At 52.2% G+C, this 18,456-nt stretch overlaps 1 protein-coding gene across 1 annotated transcript in view; it reads right to left on the minus strand.

The window, feature by feature from the left end:
* Window positions 1–277: 277 nt before the first annotated feature.
* smpdl3a (sphingomyelin phosphodiesterase acid like 3A) overlaps window positions 278–18,456 on the minus strand; it is a 79,667-nt gene continuing 61,488 nt past the window's right edge. Inside the window, exons 6-8 of the mRNA XM_072499337.1 lie at window positions 15,650–15,830; window positions 13,428–13,552; window positions 278–1,355 (exon numbers count right to left, since the gene is read on the minus strand). Of these exons, the coding sequence (XP_072355438.1) occupies window positions 1,050–1,355; window positions 13,428–13,552; window positions 15,650–15,830 (612 nt within the window). The 3' untranslated portion in view covers window positions 278–1,049. The remainder of the gene's footprint in view (window positions 1,356–13,427; window positions 13,553–15,649; window positions 15,831–18,456) is intronic.

The following is an 18,456-nucleotide window of genomic DNA, read 5'->3' on the forward strand; positions in this document are numbered from 1 at the left end:
CTGTGGAACACAACTGGAACCTGGGCTGAAACTGGACCTATATGGTCTTTGAACATAAGGAAACACCAACTGAAGCTCTGGAAACATTATTCAACAAAAATAATAAAAAAGTGTTGCAGGAAAGTAGAACGGTGGAAACATAAGGGGCGATTTTGAACCCGTGTCCGCTATCAGTAAGAATAGAAACATGGGCGCAAAGTCTCGAGAGATCGCGCCGGTGAGCTCTTTTCCCAATTTTCCACTCCCTTCGTCAATGACAAAATGGAGATCACGGCCATAAAGGGTGAGAGCCTCATTTAAATAGATTTACACATATTTTAATTTCATTACCAAGCCCCCTGCCACATGATCTCCCCTCACTGAATATTCAAACTTTGCCAATGTGATATCACATCAACGAGGTTTGCAACAGATTTGGAAAGTTTGAATCAGTCGAGGGGATCCTCCTGGGGGCATAAAAGTAAGTAGAGCCCCAGGGAGGGTGAAAGGGACATACCCAGGCAGTTCCCACTGGCAAACGGTGTCACTGCCAGTGCCAACCTGTGCCAGGGGTGGACCCTCTGGGGAGCCCCATTAGGGGTGGAGCTCATGTTATGTTTGTTGGGGTTATGGGCCCTGGTGCTTGCGCTGGGGGGAGAGGAGGGGAGTCTCAGGTGCTTGTGAGGATTTGTGGCGGGGGTTTATTTTCTGTGCTGATCGGGGTGCCGTTTCGAAAAGGCGCCCCGATATCGGTGGAGGTGGCCTTGCCGGTTCTATCAGGCCCTGTCCTGCCACAATTATGCTTTTTCCGAGAGGTTCATGATCTGGACTAAAAGCGCAGCTGTGCAACTGGAGAGATACAATCCGGGTTTCAGTCAGAGCCTGACACGGAAAAAATATGGGAAAATTCTACCCAAAAATGCACACGGAGAAGAAGAAATTAAAGTTGGGAAAACTGATTTAAAAAGAGTAAAATAGAAGCAGCCTCTCAGGAAACAAAACAAAATGAAGAGTTTTTAAATAATTACAGGTAACAAGAGTTCAATACAAATATTTTCCTTGAAGCAGTCCTACTCTATTCCTCTTAAAATGCAGTTAGTGTATGCAGCATGATCTAAATGTTTTATAGCACATATCTGTTTCACTTTACAAAGGCCAACACAATGCACATTGATATTGTAATTGACAAAGTAATGATCATAATACATTTGAAATTTTTCACTGTGCAACCCTCTAAATTGATTAGTTAAATCGTACAAGGACTGTGGCTGTACGTCTTTTATGCCATAGGCTTCTGTCATGATGTATTCCAGCTTCCAGTCAGGTCTTTTCTCCTCATTGGCTTCAGTGAGATTCAGGTAATACTGCCAGAAATCCTGCAAGAAAAACAATATTTACTCCACTATATTACCTGGTACATCATTTTTAAAAACTGCTTTTGATTTTAAAGGGGCTCGTGTCTATGTGGACAGACTATTTGAACTAAGGAAAATAAAAGTTTGTGTGTATTTAAGCTATACAGCTGCAGGACGAAGTTAGACATCAAGAAGATTAAATGGAGGTATACTGACAATTGGAATAGGTTATCAGCTCACATGTTAAGTGTGGATTTGTTGCAATAATTCAAAAAGGAGCTAAGTGGGTTTCTTGCTGTAGCATGTATCACAACATACAGAAAGAGTATACACCTCACGGTCACTAACCTCCTGGAACTTACCTTGATTTCTGCTACAGCCCCCAAAGAGGTTTGAACCTACATTGTTTTAGATTCCCCTCCTACACCTTGGAATGCGAACTCCCCAGGTGATAAGGTGACAGAGCTTCCTTCCAATTGGAGGATCCCCCAGAGAATATAAACCCCGGCCTGGGAGCAGGTCGGGAGGAGGACCCTGAGGGGCAGTGGAGCGTGAGACAGTATTTTATTGAGGAGTAGTAGAATATACCTAGTTGTATCCTGTCTGTCTGGCTACGAGTGGAGTCCTTGCCTTTGGTCACAACAATTTCTTTGAGAATGGAAGATGGGAAGACGAATTTACTAGATTTTGTTCCTGAATTAGCCGAGATCTCTTTAATTTTTTTTGGTTGCAACTTTCAAGTGAATACAACAGAGAATTATAATGTTTAGTCGGGTCATGACTGTTTGAGACAGGCTTGAAGAACAAGCTGCTCTGTCCCATTCAGGGATTTTGTATGTTTGTAGATTATTTACAGATACAGACGTATAAGGGAGTAATCAAGGGCAAAGAAACAAATAAAGAGGCGAGCAACACCGAGATGACAAAAACGCCCAAAAGGCATCATGCATTCTAACTCACAGGTCCGAAGACTTCTCGGGATGTGATGTGGCAGTGCATTGGGTCTCTGAAAGGGAACTTTATTTGCACGAGGTGGATGTGGAGAAGTGCCGCAATGAGTACACCTCCATCTCCCAGGCCCCTGATTTCTGCCAAGATCCTCTTGGCCCTATGTATAAGAGAGCCAATCAGAGAAGTAACAGGAAATCCGTGGATGTCGTCTACGTGGATTTTAAGAAAATGTTCCAAAAAGAACCATACGAAAGGCTGGTTAACAAAATCATGGCACATGGAATGGGGATCCGTGTTCGATTGGATTAATAAAAATGGCCTAAGGAAAGGAAACTACAGGTCGTGAAAATGGTTATTTTTCAGACAGGAGGACAGTAAACAGTGCAGCTATTCCCCAAGGGCCAGTGCTTGGACCACAGTGATTTTTGCTACATAGAAATGATGTGGCTCTTGGAGTAAAGAGTAAAATTTCAAAATGTGCCGATTATACCAAAATTGGAAAAGTGGCAAATAGTAAGGATGATATGAATCATTTGCAAAATGACATAATTAGGCTAGTAGAAGAGTCAGACATCTGACAGGTGGAATTTAGAATCCATGGAAATCATAGAATCCCTACAGTGCAGAAAAAGGTTATTCGGCCAGCTGCACCGACTCTCCGAAAGAGTACCCTACCTAGGCCCACATACCCACCCTGTCCCTGTAATCCCATTTAACCTGCACATCTTTGGACACTAAGGGGCAATTTAGCATGGGCAATCCACCCAACCTGCACATCCTTGGTCCGTGGGAGGAAACCGGAGGAAACCCACTCAGACACAGAACGTGCAAACTCCACAATGACAGACACCCAATGCCAGAATTGAACACAGGTTACTGGAGCTGTCAGGCAACAGTGCTAACAACTGTACCACTATGCCCCCCATCAGAAACATGATGGAAAGTGCTGTCAATTGGCACATAGCAATATCTTGCTCACTGATTCTCAGTTTGGATTCTGCCAGTGTTACTCAGGTCCTAACCTCATTGCAGCCTTGGTCCAAATATGAACAAAAGAGCTGAACTCAAGAGTTGTGCTTAAGCCTTTGTCCTCCAGACCACATTTGACTGAGTGTAGCATCAAGGGGTATTTGCAATACTTGGGGATACCGTTCCACTGGTTGGAGTCATACTTAGCACAAAGGAAGATGGTTGTTGGAGGTCATTCATCTCAGTCCCGGGACATTGCTGCTGGAGTTATATCAGTCGAATCCTGCCAGCAGCAAACAATTCTGCACAAAATTTCTGAGACTTATTTAAAAATACAGTCGTTCCCAAAGTGGGTTATGTGTGTCCCTGTGGGTATGCAGATATCATTCAGGGGTACTTTTCTCTCAATTGTCTAATGGCAGATTTTCAGTGGTGACAACATTTTTCTGACCTCTTCCTTCCTCTCTCCATTATCCATCAGCTTCCAAACACAAATGCCTCTGGTGCTCAGGTCATCGCCTTCTGTCCGGGGAGAGAGTGCTGTCACTCCTCCGCAACAAGGCCAGCACTGCGAGGGTGGCATCCACAGTGGAGACCTTGGCACATGATTTGCACTCCATGGCAGGGGATGTCCGTTCCATGGTTTGGCTTATGGCCTCCGTAACTGAGGGAATAAGCGCAATGATGCAGGCACTCATGGGAATCCATGAACATCAGCGCCAGAGTGCGACGGGGCTTCTGGATCTCACTCCAGCTGCCCCTCCATCTCATGAAGGAGGCCAGGAGTCCCCAGACACCCGAAGAGAAGAGGATAGGCTGGAGCGCCACAGGAGACCCTGGTGGTGTCCATCCCATCTGACCCCACCCCACCCAGTGAGTGAAACACCTCTAGCCTCACACAATGGGATGGTCAGCCCTGCCCCACCTGTGCAGCCTGAAAGTAGGCCCAAACTCTCAAGGTCCAGGCCTCTCATGGGACGCCTGCCAAGATCATCTCGAGCAGCAGGGTGTGGAAGCTAGAACATCAGCCATGGATCCTGGGGATACACCTAGATGTAGCGAGTGGGCGACGAAGAGTAAAAGATGATGGGCACCGACTGGCACTAATAGAGATATGTCACCATTGTATTAAAGCACTTATATTAAATATCACTTTGATCACCCATATGAATACTCCACAATGTCATGGTGCCACGCTTCGCAAACCCCCACACAAACGCAATGTTTCATCCCTGTGCAGTGTGCGCTATGTCTCTCTCACCACTCCCCTCCGAACACTGATGACACAGTAAAGCCATGGCACTCCTGTCGCGGGCACCCGAGCCCCACCAACCCCTATCTATGTAACGTTTACCCCCACCACACCCCCCCCCCCCCCCACACCCCGCCCCGTGGTGGTATGTATTAGGGGTCATGTGGGACTGTGAAGCCGAGATGCTATTGGCTGACAGATCCCGGGTCCTGGTTGGCTGCCGACTCCTGGCTCCGTCCTGAAGGCGGAGTATAAGAACCCGAGCTTCTCCCCGCAGCTTCATTCTGTTGCTGAGCTGCTGGGGACAAGCATCGCTTAATAAAGCCTGGATCGACTTCATCACTTCTCGTCTCTCGTAAGTCATTGTGCGCTACAATTTATTAAGCGAGCTTAATAGACTATGGAGCTCCGAATCGCCCCGGAATGCCTGCGGATCAGCCCCCACGCAGCGAACCCGGCAGCAGTATTCAAACACTGGGAAGCATGCTTTGAAGGCTATCTCCGAACGGCCCCTGGCCGGATCACAGAAGACCAGAAAATGCAGGTCCTGCATTCGAGGGTAAGCCCGGAAATTTACCCTCTCATAGAAGACGCAGAGGATTTCCCAACGGCGCTCGCATTGCTGAAGAGCATCTACGTTCGGCCTATTAACCAGGTCTACGCGCGCCACTAACCCGCGACGAGACGGCAAAGTCCCGGAGAATCACTAGAGGAATTCTACGCCGCGCTGCTAATTTTGGGATGGGGCTGCAGCTGCCCGCCGGTGAACACAGTCAAACACACGGACCTGCTAATTCGCGAAGCATTTGTGGCAGGTATGAACTCTCCCCAAGTCCGCCAAAGACTTTTAGAAAGAGAGTCGCTAGGACTCTCAGAGGCATGGGCCCTTGCAGCTTCCCTAGATGTGGCCTCGCAAAACGGCCGCGCCTACTGCCCCGACCGCGTGGCAGCCCCTTGGGCGCCGTGGACCCCCGTCGCGACAAACTCCCCCCCCCCCTCGCAAGCTTGCGCGGTTAAAGCGCCAGACCATCCCGGGGGGGCCCGCTGCTATTTCTGCGGACAAGCGAAACACCCCCGGCAGCGCTGCCCGGCCCGTGCAGCTATTTGTAAAAGCTGCGGCAAGAAGGGCCATTACGCGGCAGTGTGCCAGTCCCGGGGGGTCGCCGCAATCCCCAGAGAAGAACGAGCCCAGCACATCCCAAACGCTCCCCAACCCCCCCAGCGCCCCATGTGCAACCCGCGGGCGCCGCCATTTTGGGTCCCGGGCACCACGAGGGGAGGATGGGCGCCGCCACCTTGTGACCCCCCCAGCCACGTGCAATTCATGGGAGCAGCCATTTTGTCCACCCCCGACCACGTGCGATCCATGGGGGCGGCCATTTTGTCCACCCCCGGCCGCGTGCGATTCATGGACGCCACCATCATGGTTGACAACAAAGGACCCCAGCATTGACGGCTCCACGGGGTCCGAAGAAGACACCGCGACACTACTACCACGACTGGCTTTGGTGACACTGGATCAATCGCGGCCCCGGACGCTCCAGACGACGACGACAACAACGGTGCTGGTCAATGGAAATGAGACGCCATGCCTGATCGACTCCGGGAGCACTGAAAGTTTTATTCACCCAGACACGGTAAGACGCTGTTTTCTGACCATCCATCCAAGCACGCAAAAGATTTCCCTAGCTGCAGGATCCCACTCCGTAGAGATCAAAGGGTTCTGTATCGCGAACCTAACGGTGCAAGGGAGGGAGTTTAAAAACTACAGGTTCTACGTCCTTCCCCAACTCTGCGCGCCCACATTACTGGGATTAGATTTCCAGTGTAACCTGCAGAGCCTAACATTCCAATTCGGCGGCCCAATACCCCCACTCACTATCTGCCGCCTAGCAACTCTCAAGGTTGAACCGCCGTCCTTGTTTGCGAACCTCACCCCGGATTGCAAACCCGTCGCCACTAGGAGCAGACGGTACAGCGCCCAGGACCGGATATTTATTCGGTCTGAAGTCCAGCGGTTGCTGAAGGAAGGCATAATCCAAGCCAGCAATAGTCCCTGGAGAGCCCAGGTGGTAGTAGTAAAGACCGGGGAGAAGCAAAGGATGGTCGTAGACTATAGTCAGACCATCAACAGGTACACGCAGCAAGATGCGTACCCTCTCCCCCGCATATCCGACATGGTCAATCGGATTGCCCAGTATAAGGTCTTCTCCACCGTGGACCTCAATGCCGCCTACCACCGGCTCCCCATCCGCCCAGGTGACCGCAAGTACACCGCCTTCGAGGCAGACGGGCGTCTATACCACTTCCTAAGGGTCCCATTTGGTGTCACAAACGGGGTCTCGGTCTTCTAACGGGAGATGGACCGAATGGTTGACCAGCACGGGTTGCAGGCCACGTTCCCGTATCTCGACAACGTAACCATCTGCGGCCACGATCAGCAGGACCACGACGCCAACCTCCAAAAGTTCCTCCAGACCGCTAACGCCCTGAACCTCACATATAACGAGGAAAAGTGCGTTTTTAGCACAAACCGGTTGGCCATCTTAGATACGTAGTGCGCAATGGGATAATAGGCCCTGACCCCGAACGCATGCGCCCCCTTATGGAATTCCCCCTCCCCCACTGCTCCAAAGCCCTGAAACGTTGCCTGGGTTTCTTTTCATATTACGCCCAGTGGGTCCCTCAGTATGCAGACAAGGCCCGCCCGCTAATACAGTCCACTACCTTCCCCCTGTCGACAGAAGCTCGCCAGGCCTTCAGCCGCATCAAAGCGGATATCGCAAAGGCCACGATGCGCGCCATCGACGAGTCCCTCCCCTTCCAGGTCGAGAGCGACGCATCCGACGTAGCTCTGGCGGCCACCCTTAACCAAGCGGGCAGGCCCGTGGCCTTTTTCTCCCGGACCCTCCACGCCTCAGAAATCCGCCACTCCTCAGTGGAAAAGGAAGCCCAAGCCATAGTGGAAGCTGTGCGACATTGGAGGCATTACCTGGCCGGCAGGAGATTCACTCTCCTCACCGACCAACGGTCGGTAGCCTTCATGTTCGATAATGCACAGCGGGGCAAAATTAAAAATGACAAGATCTTAAGGTAGAGGATCGAGCTCTCCACCTTCAACTATGAGATCTTGTATCGTCCCGGAAAGCTGAACGAGCCGTCCGATGCCCTATCCTGCGGCACATGTGCCAACGCACAAATAGACCGCCTCCAAGCCCTCCACGAGGACCTCTGCCACCCGGGGGTCACTCGATTCTACCATTTCGTAAAGTCCCGCAACCTCCCCTACTCTGTGGAGGAGGTCCGTACAGTCACCAGGAACTGCCACATCTGCGCAGAGTGCAAACCGCACTTTTTCAGGCCGGATAGAGCGCACCTGATCAAGGCTTCCCGCCCCTTTGAACGCCTCAGTTTGGATTTCAAAGGGCCCCTCCCCTCCACCAACCGCAACGCATACTTCCTGAACGTGGTGGACGAGTACTCTCGTTTCCCCTTCGCCATCCCCTGCCCCGACATGACAGCGGCCACAGTCATTAAAGCCCTTGGCACCATATTCACACTGTTCGGTTGCCCCGCATATATCCATTCATGAGTGACGAGCTGCGCCAGTTCCTGCTCAGCAAGGGCATAGACTCGAGCAGGACGACCAGCTACAACCCCCGGGGGAACGGGCAAGTAGAGAGGGAGAACGGCACGGTCTGGAAGACCGTCCTACTGGCCCTACGGTCCAGGGATCTCCCAGTTTCCCGGTGGCAGGAGGTCCTCCCGGACGCTCTCCACTCCATCCGGTCGCTGCTGTGTACCACCACTAACCAAACACCTCATGAGCGCCTCCTTGTCTTCCCCAGGAAGTCCTCCTCCGGAACGTCGCTGCCGACCTGGCTGGCGGCCCCAGGACCCACCTTGCTCCGGGAACATGTGCGGGCGCACAAATCAGACCCATTGGTTGAGAGGGTTCACCTTCTCCACGCGAACCCACAGTACGCCTACGTGGCGTACCCCGACGGCCGACAGGACACGGTCTCCCTGCGGGACCTGGCGCCCGCCGGCAACACACACACACCCCCGACACCGATCATCCCCTCCCTGCCACCGGCGCACCCCGCGACCGCCCCCTTCCCGGGGGATCGGTCCTCCTCCCATGCCCGCCCAGGAGTAAAACAGGAACAAACACCGAAACGCTCCCGGAGACAACAACGCCTGAGCAAGCACCTGCACCACCACCGGGGCTGAGGCGATCGATGAGGATGACAAGACCGCCCGCTCGTGGAATCCGCGTGACACCAAGAATGTTGTTGTAACAAAAAAAAGTTTTTTGCTAATATTGTAAATAGTTCTCACAAACTTGTACATAGCCCAGTGTAGGGCTAAAACTGTAGTAACATGTCCGAAATTTTCCTTCCAGGGCCAGCCTTGTAAACCCCTACCACCATGCGAACCACCACCCCGCCGGGTTCCTTTTTAACAAGGGGTGAATGTGGTGGTATGTATTAGGGGTCATGTGGAACTGTGAAGCCGAGATGCTATTGGCTGACAGATTCCGGGTCCTGGTTGGCTGCCGACTCCTGGCTCCGCCCTGAAGGTGGAGTATAAGAACCCGAGCTTCTCCCCGCAGCTTCATTCTGTTGCTGAGCTGCTGGGGACAAGCATCGCTTAATAAAGCCTGGATCGACTTAATCACTTCTCAGTCTCTCGTAAGTCATTGTGCGCTACACCCCCCTCCACACCGCCATATCTGTCAGCATTCTCTAGTTATGAGGGTGCCAAGGGCTGAAAATGTGCTGAGAGTCTGCCCACCTCGTCAGTAGGTGGAGAAAAACATCAGAACCCCTGACGTCAGAGGAGGAAACCTGTTCAGTGGCAGGTCACGTTCAGCTGGCAGAAGTCAGACATTTCGCTGAGGATAAGAGGAGCATCACTTTGTCCTCACTGCAGGCCATCATCATTCTCCTGCAGGTCTGCCAATCGTTTTAGCACCCTGCCCATGAATGTAGCCACCATGACGATGACCTCCCACAGGTACCACAGTAGTGAGAAGATATCAGACCCCATGGTGGGAGAGGTCATCACACCCTCGTCCTGGTTGTCCCCAAACAGAGGCTATGAGGATATCCGTAGCCCTGTGCCCCATATAGGCCCTGGCCACCACCCGAGGTCCATCCTTCAACTCCTCCATGGCCCACTCCACCCTCCTCAATATCTTCCTCATCTGAGGAGAAATGGCGCTCCTCCTGGTCTAGCTGGTCACCCTGATGCATGGCAGGTTACATTGAGCGCAGCAGACCACGAAGATGTGGGACACTCTCTGGGGGCTGTATTCGATAGCTCCCTACGAATGGCCCAGGCACCAGAACCGCAAATTGAGCAGGCCAATCGCCTGCTCGACCAGCGCCGCGTTGATGTGTGAGCCTCATTTTATCGAGTCACAGTGGGTGTTTGTGACCTGTACACAGGTGTCATCTGCCACTTCCTGAATGGGTACCCTTTGATCCCAGGGCGCCATCCCTCTAGCTGCTGTTCTCCCTTAAAATCATCTGGGCTCTGCGAGCATTCCACAATGTGATGGCCAGGGAAGCTCCCCAGGAAACTGGCATACACAGGCATTATGTGATCGCATGGTCACAGACGATCTGGTGGACATTAAGGGAGTGGTATTCCTTGTGGTTCACAAATGGTGCCCCATGCTGCATGGGGAGCGCAAACCCACCTGAGTACAATCAATGATGCCCTGTAACGACGCGGAGTTACAGACGCGCCGGGTCGGAGAATCGCCGGTGGGCCGCGTGAATCGCGCCATGCCGCCCAGACGCGATTGGTTGGCGCGGCGCCGGTCGCAGGCCGATCTACGTGACCGACCCACCGATTCTCCGGCCCAGATGGGCCGAACGGCCCAAAGAAAAGAGCCGAGTCCCGCCGGCCCAGAGCAGCTTAGTACAGCACCGGCGCTGTTCTAACCTGCTCTGGGCCGGCGGGACCTCGGCGTGTAAGGATCGGGTGGCGGCCTTTGGGGGGGGGGGGGGGGGGAGGGGGGGGAGGTGGGGGGGGGGGGGGGGTCCGACCCTGGGGCCTCCGATGTGGCCTGGCCCGCGATCGGGGCCCACCGATCAGCGGGCCGGCCTCTGTGGCTGGGGTCCTCCTTTACGTGCCGGCCCCTGTAGTCCTGCGCCATGTTGCGTCGGGGCCGGCGTGTTGAAGGAGGTCACTGCGCATGTCCTCGTTGGCACCGGCGCAGCTGCGCATGCGTAGATCCCGCGGCGCACATTTCGCGAATTGCTCCAGCGCCGTGCTGGCCCCCTGGAGGGGTCAGAATTAGTCGTGGGAGCGGCCCGTTCACGCCGTCATAAAACGCAACTGCGTTTACGACGGCGTGGACACTCTGCCGCGGGATTGGAGAATCCCACCCCCTGTACCTGAGGCATGCCAGTATGTGGGAGAAGCCCAAGGCCCTGGCATCATGGTTTGCCTGGGTCCCAGTCCAAGTTGATGCACATGTGGGCCCTCAAATAACACATCTGTGACCTCCTTTGTGCACTTGTGCACTGCTGACTGGGAGATGCCGCACAGGTCAGCCATGCAGCCCTGAAACAAACTGATAGCATAGAAGTTCAGAGCGGCAGTAACTTTCAATGCCACAGGCAATGGTTGGCTTCACAATCTAGGTGATGCCAACCTTTGTGTTACCTGGCACAGGTGATCCACTGACCCCGGGACAGAATCAGTCTTCTCCGGCACTGGTCCTCGGACATCTGGAGATAAGCAGTTCTGTGGAAGAATATCCTTGGCTGATAGTGTCTCGTCTGAGGCTCTGCCACCTGTGTCCCTGCATCCAGAATATCACCGGGCCCTGCCTCTCCCTCTGCAGGGCGCTGGTCCAGGCCATGTGCAGCGGCATGTCAGTGTCCCTGCTGCTGCTCAATAGCAACCAAAAGAACTGTTAGCGCGACTGGCTCCGTGATTCTACCGAATGAAAAACTGAAAGGAAAAACTGAGGAGGCCTGAACCACAGCCCTCTCAGGATCTTGGACATCCACCTATGCGCATCCCCATATACGAGCACCTTTCCAATGAACCTCACTGCCTCTCCTGTCACACAGTAGCTACTTCTGCACAGTTGCCCCTCTCAACTCCACCTGAATGAAGCGCTTTGACCCTTCCAAGCCTTAACGGGCCGCGTGACTCCCCCAAGGGCAGTTGAGTGCATTCAATGGACCTGCATTCTAGCCTCACAATGGAAACGAGATTCTGCCGCCCATCATCTCCTGAACAGGGTAACTGGTGAGCACCTTTAACATAATGCCTTCCATTCGGAGCCACATTGTACCCGGTTTGGCTTACATGTGACTCCGGGCCGCCAGAAACACAGCAATGTGTTTAACTCTTAAAATGCCTTCTGAAATGCCCTCTGTTCAAGGGTAATTAGGGATGGATAATAAATGCTGGCCAAGCCAGGGACTAATAAAAAAAATCTCTCTCTGTTATGGAGGTGTGAGTATTAGCCTCAGAGTTTAATGCTTAGGGGTTAGGCTTTCAACTATTTGGTCAACAAATAACTAAGTAAACTAAATCAAATAAACTGTGGGACAAATTAAAGAGACAGTCCCTTAAAGAGAAACTGCGTTAAACAGGGTTAACAATTGGGCACCAATCAGTGACACACTCACGCATTGCAATGCTGATGAAATTGGCACAGTTAGCTCGAGGAGCTCATTAGGCAACTGGGTTCCTTTTGTGGTAAGTGAGGCATACCTGATGCATGTGAAGACTGCAATTTGCAGTCAACGTCTTCCTTAGAGGGCACCCTCATTCCCCAGCGAATTAAACCTTGAGCATGCCAGGCACCATACACAATCGCTGTCAGCCTGGCCTCCATAACCAGTGGCCTTGAATGTCCAGACAGCTCATGCCCTCTGGCTTCAAAGTACAACCAGAGTGTTGGGGTTCAGTCTGACTGCACTTGTCCTCCTCATTGTGTATGGATCTTCAGCCCTCATGAAGCTGGGGAACACCCCTTGTCAATGTTCCCCACTCAGCCTATGCAGCCTGGCATATCACATGACACCACCCAGGGACCTCAGTCACTCCCGGTGTTGACTCTGGATTTACCTAATCCCACCCACTTTCCAGTTGTTGCTCTAGAAGGGCAATCCTTCAGCAATGATATCACCACAAGCCCAGCAAGGAGGACACGGGAGGTGCTGCCTTCAAACCAGTCACCAGACCCCTTTAAAACTAGAGGCTCACAACCATGAATGGCTAAGGGCTGCGAGCCACCCGCCCCCCCCTCACACCACCCCCCCCCCAAGATACTGAGCCTGACCCCCCACCTCCCCAAGGCCCTGAGTTGTACTTATTTGGGTCCCCCGCATCCTCTCCAGGGCATCCTCTTCAATTGGCACCCTGGAGGGTGATTCCAACCTGAGCGCTCACCTCCGGTTTCCCCTTAGGGGTGAGGTTGCCAGGTTCTTGTTCTTATACAGCTGTTGTAAATGTTTCTGTTGTAAATCATGCTGGTGTGACGTCACATTGGCACCCAATGAATATTCAGCGAGGGGAAGTCTCGGGAAGGCTCGATAAGATGCTCACGTGTTTAAATGGGGTTCCCGACCTTCCGTGGTGAGGTTCTCATGACATCACCTGCGAGGGGCCTGGAAAATCTGAAAATGTGATCGAGCCAGCGAGAATCACCCCGGACGGCTAACATGGGCTGAAAATCGCCAGCCCAATTCTTTCTATTACATTGCCCAATTGTCCGGTTCATGGAACACTACATTTATATTTAAGCAATTCATTTTCGCACAAACATGAGGCCCAACCCAACCAATTCCATATCAAGCACATTTTGACAAGAATTTTCTGATTGTGGCCAAAACAGAAACACTGCCTCACTTTTGTCCAAATTCCAGTGTCTAAAAGACTCTTACCAATAAGCTGTAGTCACTTGTGTCATACTTGTACAAGCGTAATCCTGGGTTATTGGTTACACCGTTCAAAGTTCGTCGTTGTGGAGTGACAGCTGGTGCAACAAATAAAGAGTTGATAGGATACCCTGGTGAAGAATAAAGGACGTGAAATAAAATAACTTAATCAGTGAAAACATTTGCAACACTGATACGTAAACTTCTAAAATATATTCCTGAAATTATTAGTATACTTTGAGAGATCTAAATCAATATGGGGGCAAAACTGGAACCCGCCCATGGAAACAAGCATGGGTATTGTGAGGCACATTTAACTTGCACTCTTTGATTAAAATATAGGAAGCATAGAAACTGTGTGTTACCCATTCATTAGATGATTGCACCTAACCACATTGAGTGGCTGGAAGGTGAGCTCATACACGCTGAGAAACAACTTCTGAAGAAATACAGCCAGAGTTTCTGCATGGTTCTTTAAAAAAAATATTCTTACTAAGGCATTTATATTAACAGCAAACACACAAATAAGAGTTAGGGTGTCAGTTAAGTGAGCTGTTTTCTCCCAGATGGTGTTGAGCTTCTTGAGTGTTTTTGGAAGAGTTTGTTTCACTTCAGTCCCTCAGATCTCACAGAAGGACCTTCAAGTAAGAGTGAGATACCTGTGGAGCAACCTTCCCAGGTCTCCCCATTGTTATGGTTGCTGAGCCTCAAAACCCTGTGTGTGGTTCAATCTTTTTGAACCCTGCTAGGGTCCCTTTAATCAGAAATCCTTTTCTTAACACCTCCAAGGATGTGTGTTCAGCCCTCGACTGTACTCCCTATACACACACGACTGTGTGGCAAGATACAACTCCAATTCAATCTATAAGTTTGCAGATGATACGATTGTGATGGGTCGTGTCTCAAATAACGATGAATCAGACTGTAGAAGGGAGATAGATCATTTGCATGGCATACCGAAAACAACCTCTCTCTAAATGCTGGAAAGACCAAGGAACTGATCATCGACTTCAGGAAGCGTAGCACGACCACCCCTCCCCGTCTATATCAATGCCCCCCCCCCACCCCCTCCCCCCCACCGTCTACATCTCCGAAGTAGAGATGGTCTACAGCTTTAAGATCCTGGGGATCACCATCACCAACAGTTTGTCCTGGTCCGCTCACGTTGATGCAACAGTCAAGAAAGCCCAACAACGTCTCTACTTCCTATGGAAGCTAAAGAAATTCGGTATATCTGCATCGACTCTCACACACCTCTACACATGTGCCACAGAGAGCATCCTATCCGGCTGCATTACGGCTTGGTATGGCAACTGCTCGGCCCAAGATCGCAAGAAACTGCAGTGTGGTGAACTCAGCCCACACATCACACAAGCTTGCCACCCTCCCATTGATTCTGTCTACACCTCCCGCTGCCTCAGGAAGGCAGACAGCATTGTCAAAGACCCCTCCCACCCAGGCATTGCCTTCTTCCAGACCTGTCCATCAGGCAGAAGATACAGAAGTCTGAAGACCCGCACATCCAGACATAGGAACAGCTTCTTCCCCACAGCTACTAGATTCCTCAACGACTCTCCCTTGGACTGATCTGTTCACTGTAAGAACACTATTCTCGACACCCTATGCTGCTCTTGTTTGGCCCCTTGTTCCACACTGTAACCAATCACTATTTGTTGATGTACCATTTGTCAATGTTCTCTGTCGATTATTCTTTTGTCTACTATGTGCGTACTGTGTATGGTCCCTTGGCCACAGAAAAATACTTTTCACTGTCTTTGGTACATGTGACAATAAATATCAATCAACCAGCACCCTCTCTGATGGACCAGGAAACATGGAAGTGGGATACCAATGCTGTGAATCAGTTAAAGAGCCAGACCGAAGTCCCCCTTGTTCAGCATTCGGGTGCCTAACGCACGAGTGGTCTTGCCATTCAGCAGGGACAAAGTTTTTAAAATTTTGCCTGGGATTTTGATCTTCAGAAACATTTGATGAAAGTTTGTGGATACCATGTGTAATATGACTGAATGCATTTTTATTCTTCCACAACCTGATTATCCATTTTCTGGACATCTGTATGAAAAACAAGCCACATTAACAAGTTAAGAGAGGATCAGCAGCAGCCTTGGAACTATATTCCAGGAAGGAATTTATGCTTTCCTGAGGGAAGGAGAAACAGACTGGAAGAAAACTGTCAGCAACAGGAGGAAGGAACAAGAATCCATTACCGTGATTATCCAGAAGGACCATGATGCTGTCCTTGTGAGTGTGGCCAAAAAACTGTCCATCGATGACATCGCTGTATTTGCAAAGAATCTGCAGCAGCCGCTCATTGTCTTTCTCCCTTATTGCAGTGGTGTTCATTGAATCTGGCAAGTAGCCCAGAGGAACATGTGCTATGAGATATACCTGGAAGAAATGCATTCACTGATGAGAAATTGAAACCCACTCAGCATAATGTTGTTATTTAAAACTCTTCTTCCAACTCTCCTTCTTACCATTAAATACATAGAAGGCAAATCCATGCCAATCATTAAAGAGTTTTATCTTTAAAATATTTCTGCCACCCTACCCTACTAACAGAAGCTAACGTTTGGGGCGCGATCTAATGGAAAGGTTTCTAAGTGTGGTAGCGAGCAAGAATCGCCAGATGCTTCCCGACGGCCAATCAGGGTTGGTAATGGTGTCCCAAGGGCTTCACGTCGGAAATTATTGTCCTGCCAGCTAAATCGCCTGGTCCGTGCACGGCAGCTCCCCGCTAACAAGGGGGAACAGCACTTAAACCAATCCCGCAGAGCAAACCCCAGACAGCACGCTGCCATGCCGTAGCACAGACCTGCTCCATGATTCAAAGATGCCAACCTGACCAGACTGTTGGATGCGGTGGTACAGTAGTTAGCACTGTTGCCTCGCAGCTCCAGGGTCCTGGGTTCAATTCCGCCCTCAGCTGACTGTCTTGGTGGAGTTTGCACGTTCTCCCCATGTCTGCATGGGTTTCCTCCACGTGCTCCGGTTTCCTCTCACCGGTTAGGTGATTGGCAATGATGAATTGCCCCTTTGTGTCAAAAAGGTTAAGTGGGGTTACTGGGTTACAGGAATAGGGTGGAGGCGTGGGATTAAGTAGGGTGCTCTTTCCAAGGGCCGGTGCAGACTCAATGGGCCGAATGGACCCCATCTGCATTGTAAATTCTATGATTCTATGAGACAGGTACCCTGTTCCCCTGAGGGAGTTGGAGGGTCAGCCACAGGGCAGCCGGTACCACCTGAGGGACAGTGGCAACGGGAGTGTCACAAGTAGAACTGGCATTTAGCGCCGCAAGAAGCTAAACAACCTCCACTGAGCCGCACTGGTGAGCTGACATTGGCCCCATGGCACTGGTCCCACCTGCCACCCTGGGCCTCTACATGCCCGCCCAACCCCCGCCCTCTCTGCAAATCAACGACCCTGCGGCTGGCACCGAATCCCCCACCAGCACAATACCGTGCCTGTCCCCCTGCACACCCTGGCACCCACCAGTATACCCCACCCATTGGACCGGGCCCTGGAGGTCGCAGGTGTGGTCGAGGACAGAGTGATCACCGATGCCGAGGTGAGCCAGCCCGCATCCAGATGGTCTGTCACATGTGGGTTGTTCATGTCAGACATAATGATCCTTCCCTCCCACAGACCACATGGCCATTCTCCTGCAGGATCTCTATATTCGATGATGCTGGTCCATCCAGGGTGGTCCCTGCCCCTGCTGCCGAAGACTTGGATGCCACAGTCAAGGCATCACAGTTGTCATCCCCACCCTGTACCAGCGCAGAGACACACACCTCACTGGGCGAAGTGGTGGACAAGCTTCGGGGGCACATTCTGGTGAGCACCACATGATTACCAATGCACATCAAGTGGAAGCAGGAACATCCAGAGGAGGCAGCAGTCGGAAATCTGCTGCATCCCAGGACCCAACTGGGTCCCAGTCAGATTCTAACCTCTGGATCAGGTTATCCCAGAGCGGATGCAGTGGCAAGAGTGCCGATGTTTCAGAAGGGGATGTCAGTGACACTATAGAATCATAGAATTTACAGGACTGAAGGAGGCCATTCGGTCCGTCGAGTCTGCACCGGCTCTTGGAAAGAGCACCCTACTTAAGCCCACACCTCCACCCTATCCCGTAAACCCATCCGAACCGAAGGGCAATTTAGCATGGCTGATCCACCTAACCTGCGCATCTTTGGACTGTGGGAGGAAACCGGAGCACCCGGAGGAAACCCAGGCAGACACGGGGAGAATATGCAGACTCCACCTGGGACTCTGGAGCAGTGAAGCAACTGTGCTAACCACTGTGCTCCAGTAGGTCCACAGCCGATTGGTGGACTTCCAAAGGCTATGGGCACAGGAGATGCCACCGCCAATGCGTGGCACCGAGGCCAACACTGTTAGGGTGGCGACCGCAGTGGAGAACCTGAGACGAAATTCTCCGGTATCGGCGCGATGTCTGCCGATCGGCGCCAAAACGGTGCAAATCAGTCAGGCATTGCGCTGCCCCAAAGGTGCGGAATCCTCTGCACCTTGGCGGGCCGAGCCCTAACCTTGAGGGGCTCGGCCCGCGCCGGACTGATTTCCGCCCCGCCAGCTGGCGCGGAAATGACATCGCCGGGTGGCACATGCGCGGGAGCGTTAGCGGCCGCTCACGGCATCCCCGCGCATGCGCTGTGGAGGGAGTCTCTTCCGCCTCCGCCATGGTGGAGACCGCGGCGAAGGCGGAAGGAAAAGATCGGTGGGCCCCGATTGCGGGCCAGGCCACCGTGGGGGCACCACCCGGGGCCAGATCGCCCCGCGCCCCCCCCAGGACCCCGGAGACCACCCGCGCCACCTTGTCCCGCCGGTAAGGTAGGTGGTTTAATCTACGCCAGCGGGACAGGCATTCTAGCAGCGGGACTTCGGCCCATCTGGGCCGGAGAATCGCAGGGGGGGGCCCGCCAACCGGCGCGGCGCGATTCCCGCCCCCGCCAAATATCTGGTGCCGGCGAATTCGGCAACCGGCGGGGG

Source organism: Scyliorhinus torazame, chromosome 4 (assembly GCF_047496885.1).
Source record: "Scyliorhinus torazame isolate Kashiwa2021f chromosome 4, sScyTor2.1, whole genome shotgun sequence".
NCBI lineage: Eukaryota > Metazoa > Chordata > Chondrichthyes > Carcharhiniformes > Scyliorhinidae > Scyliorhinus > Scyliorhinus torazame.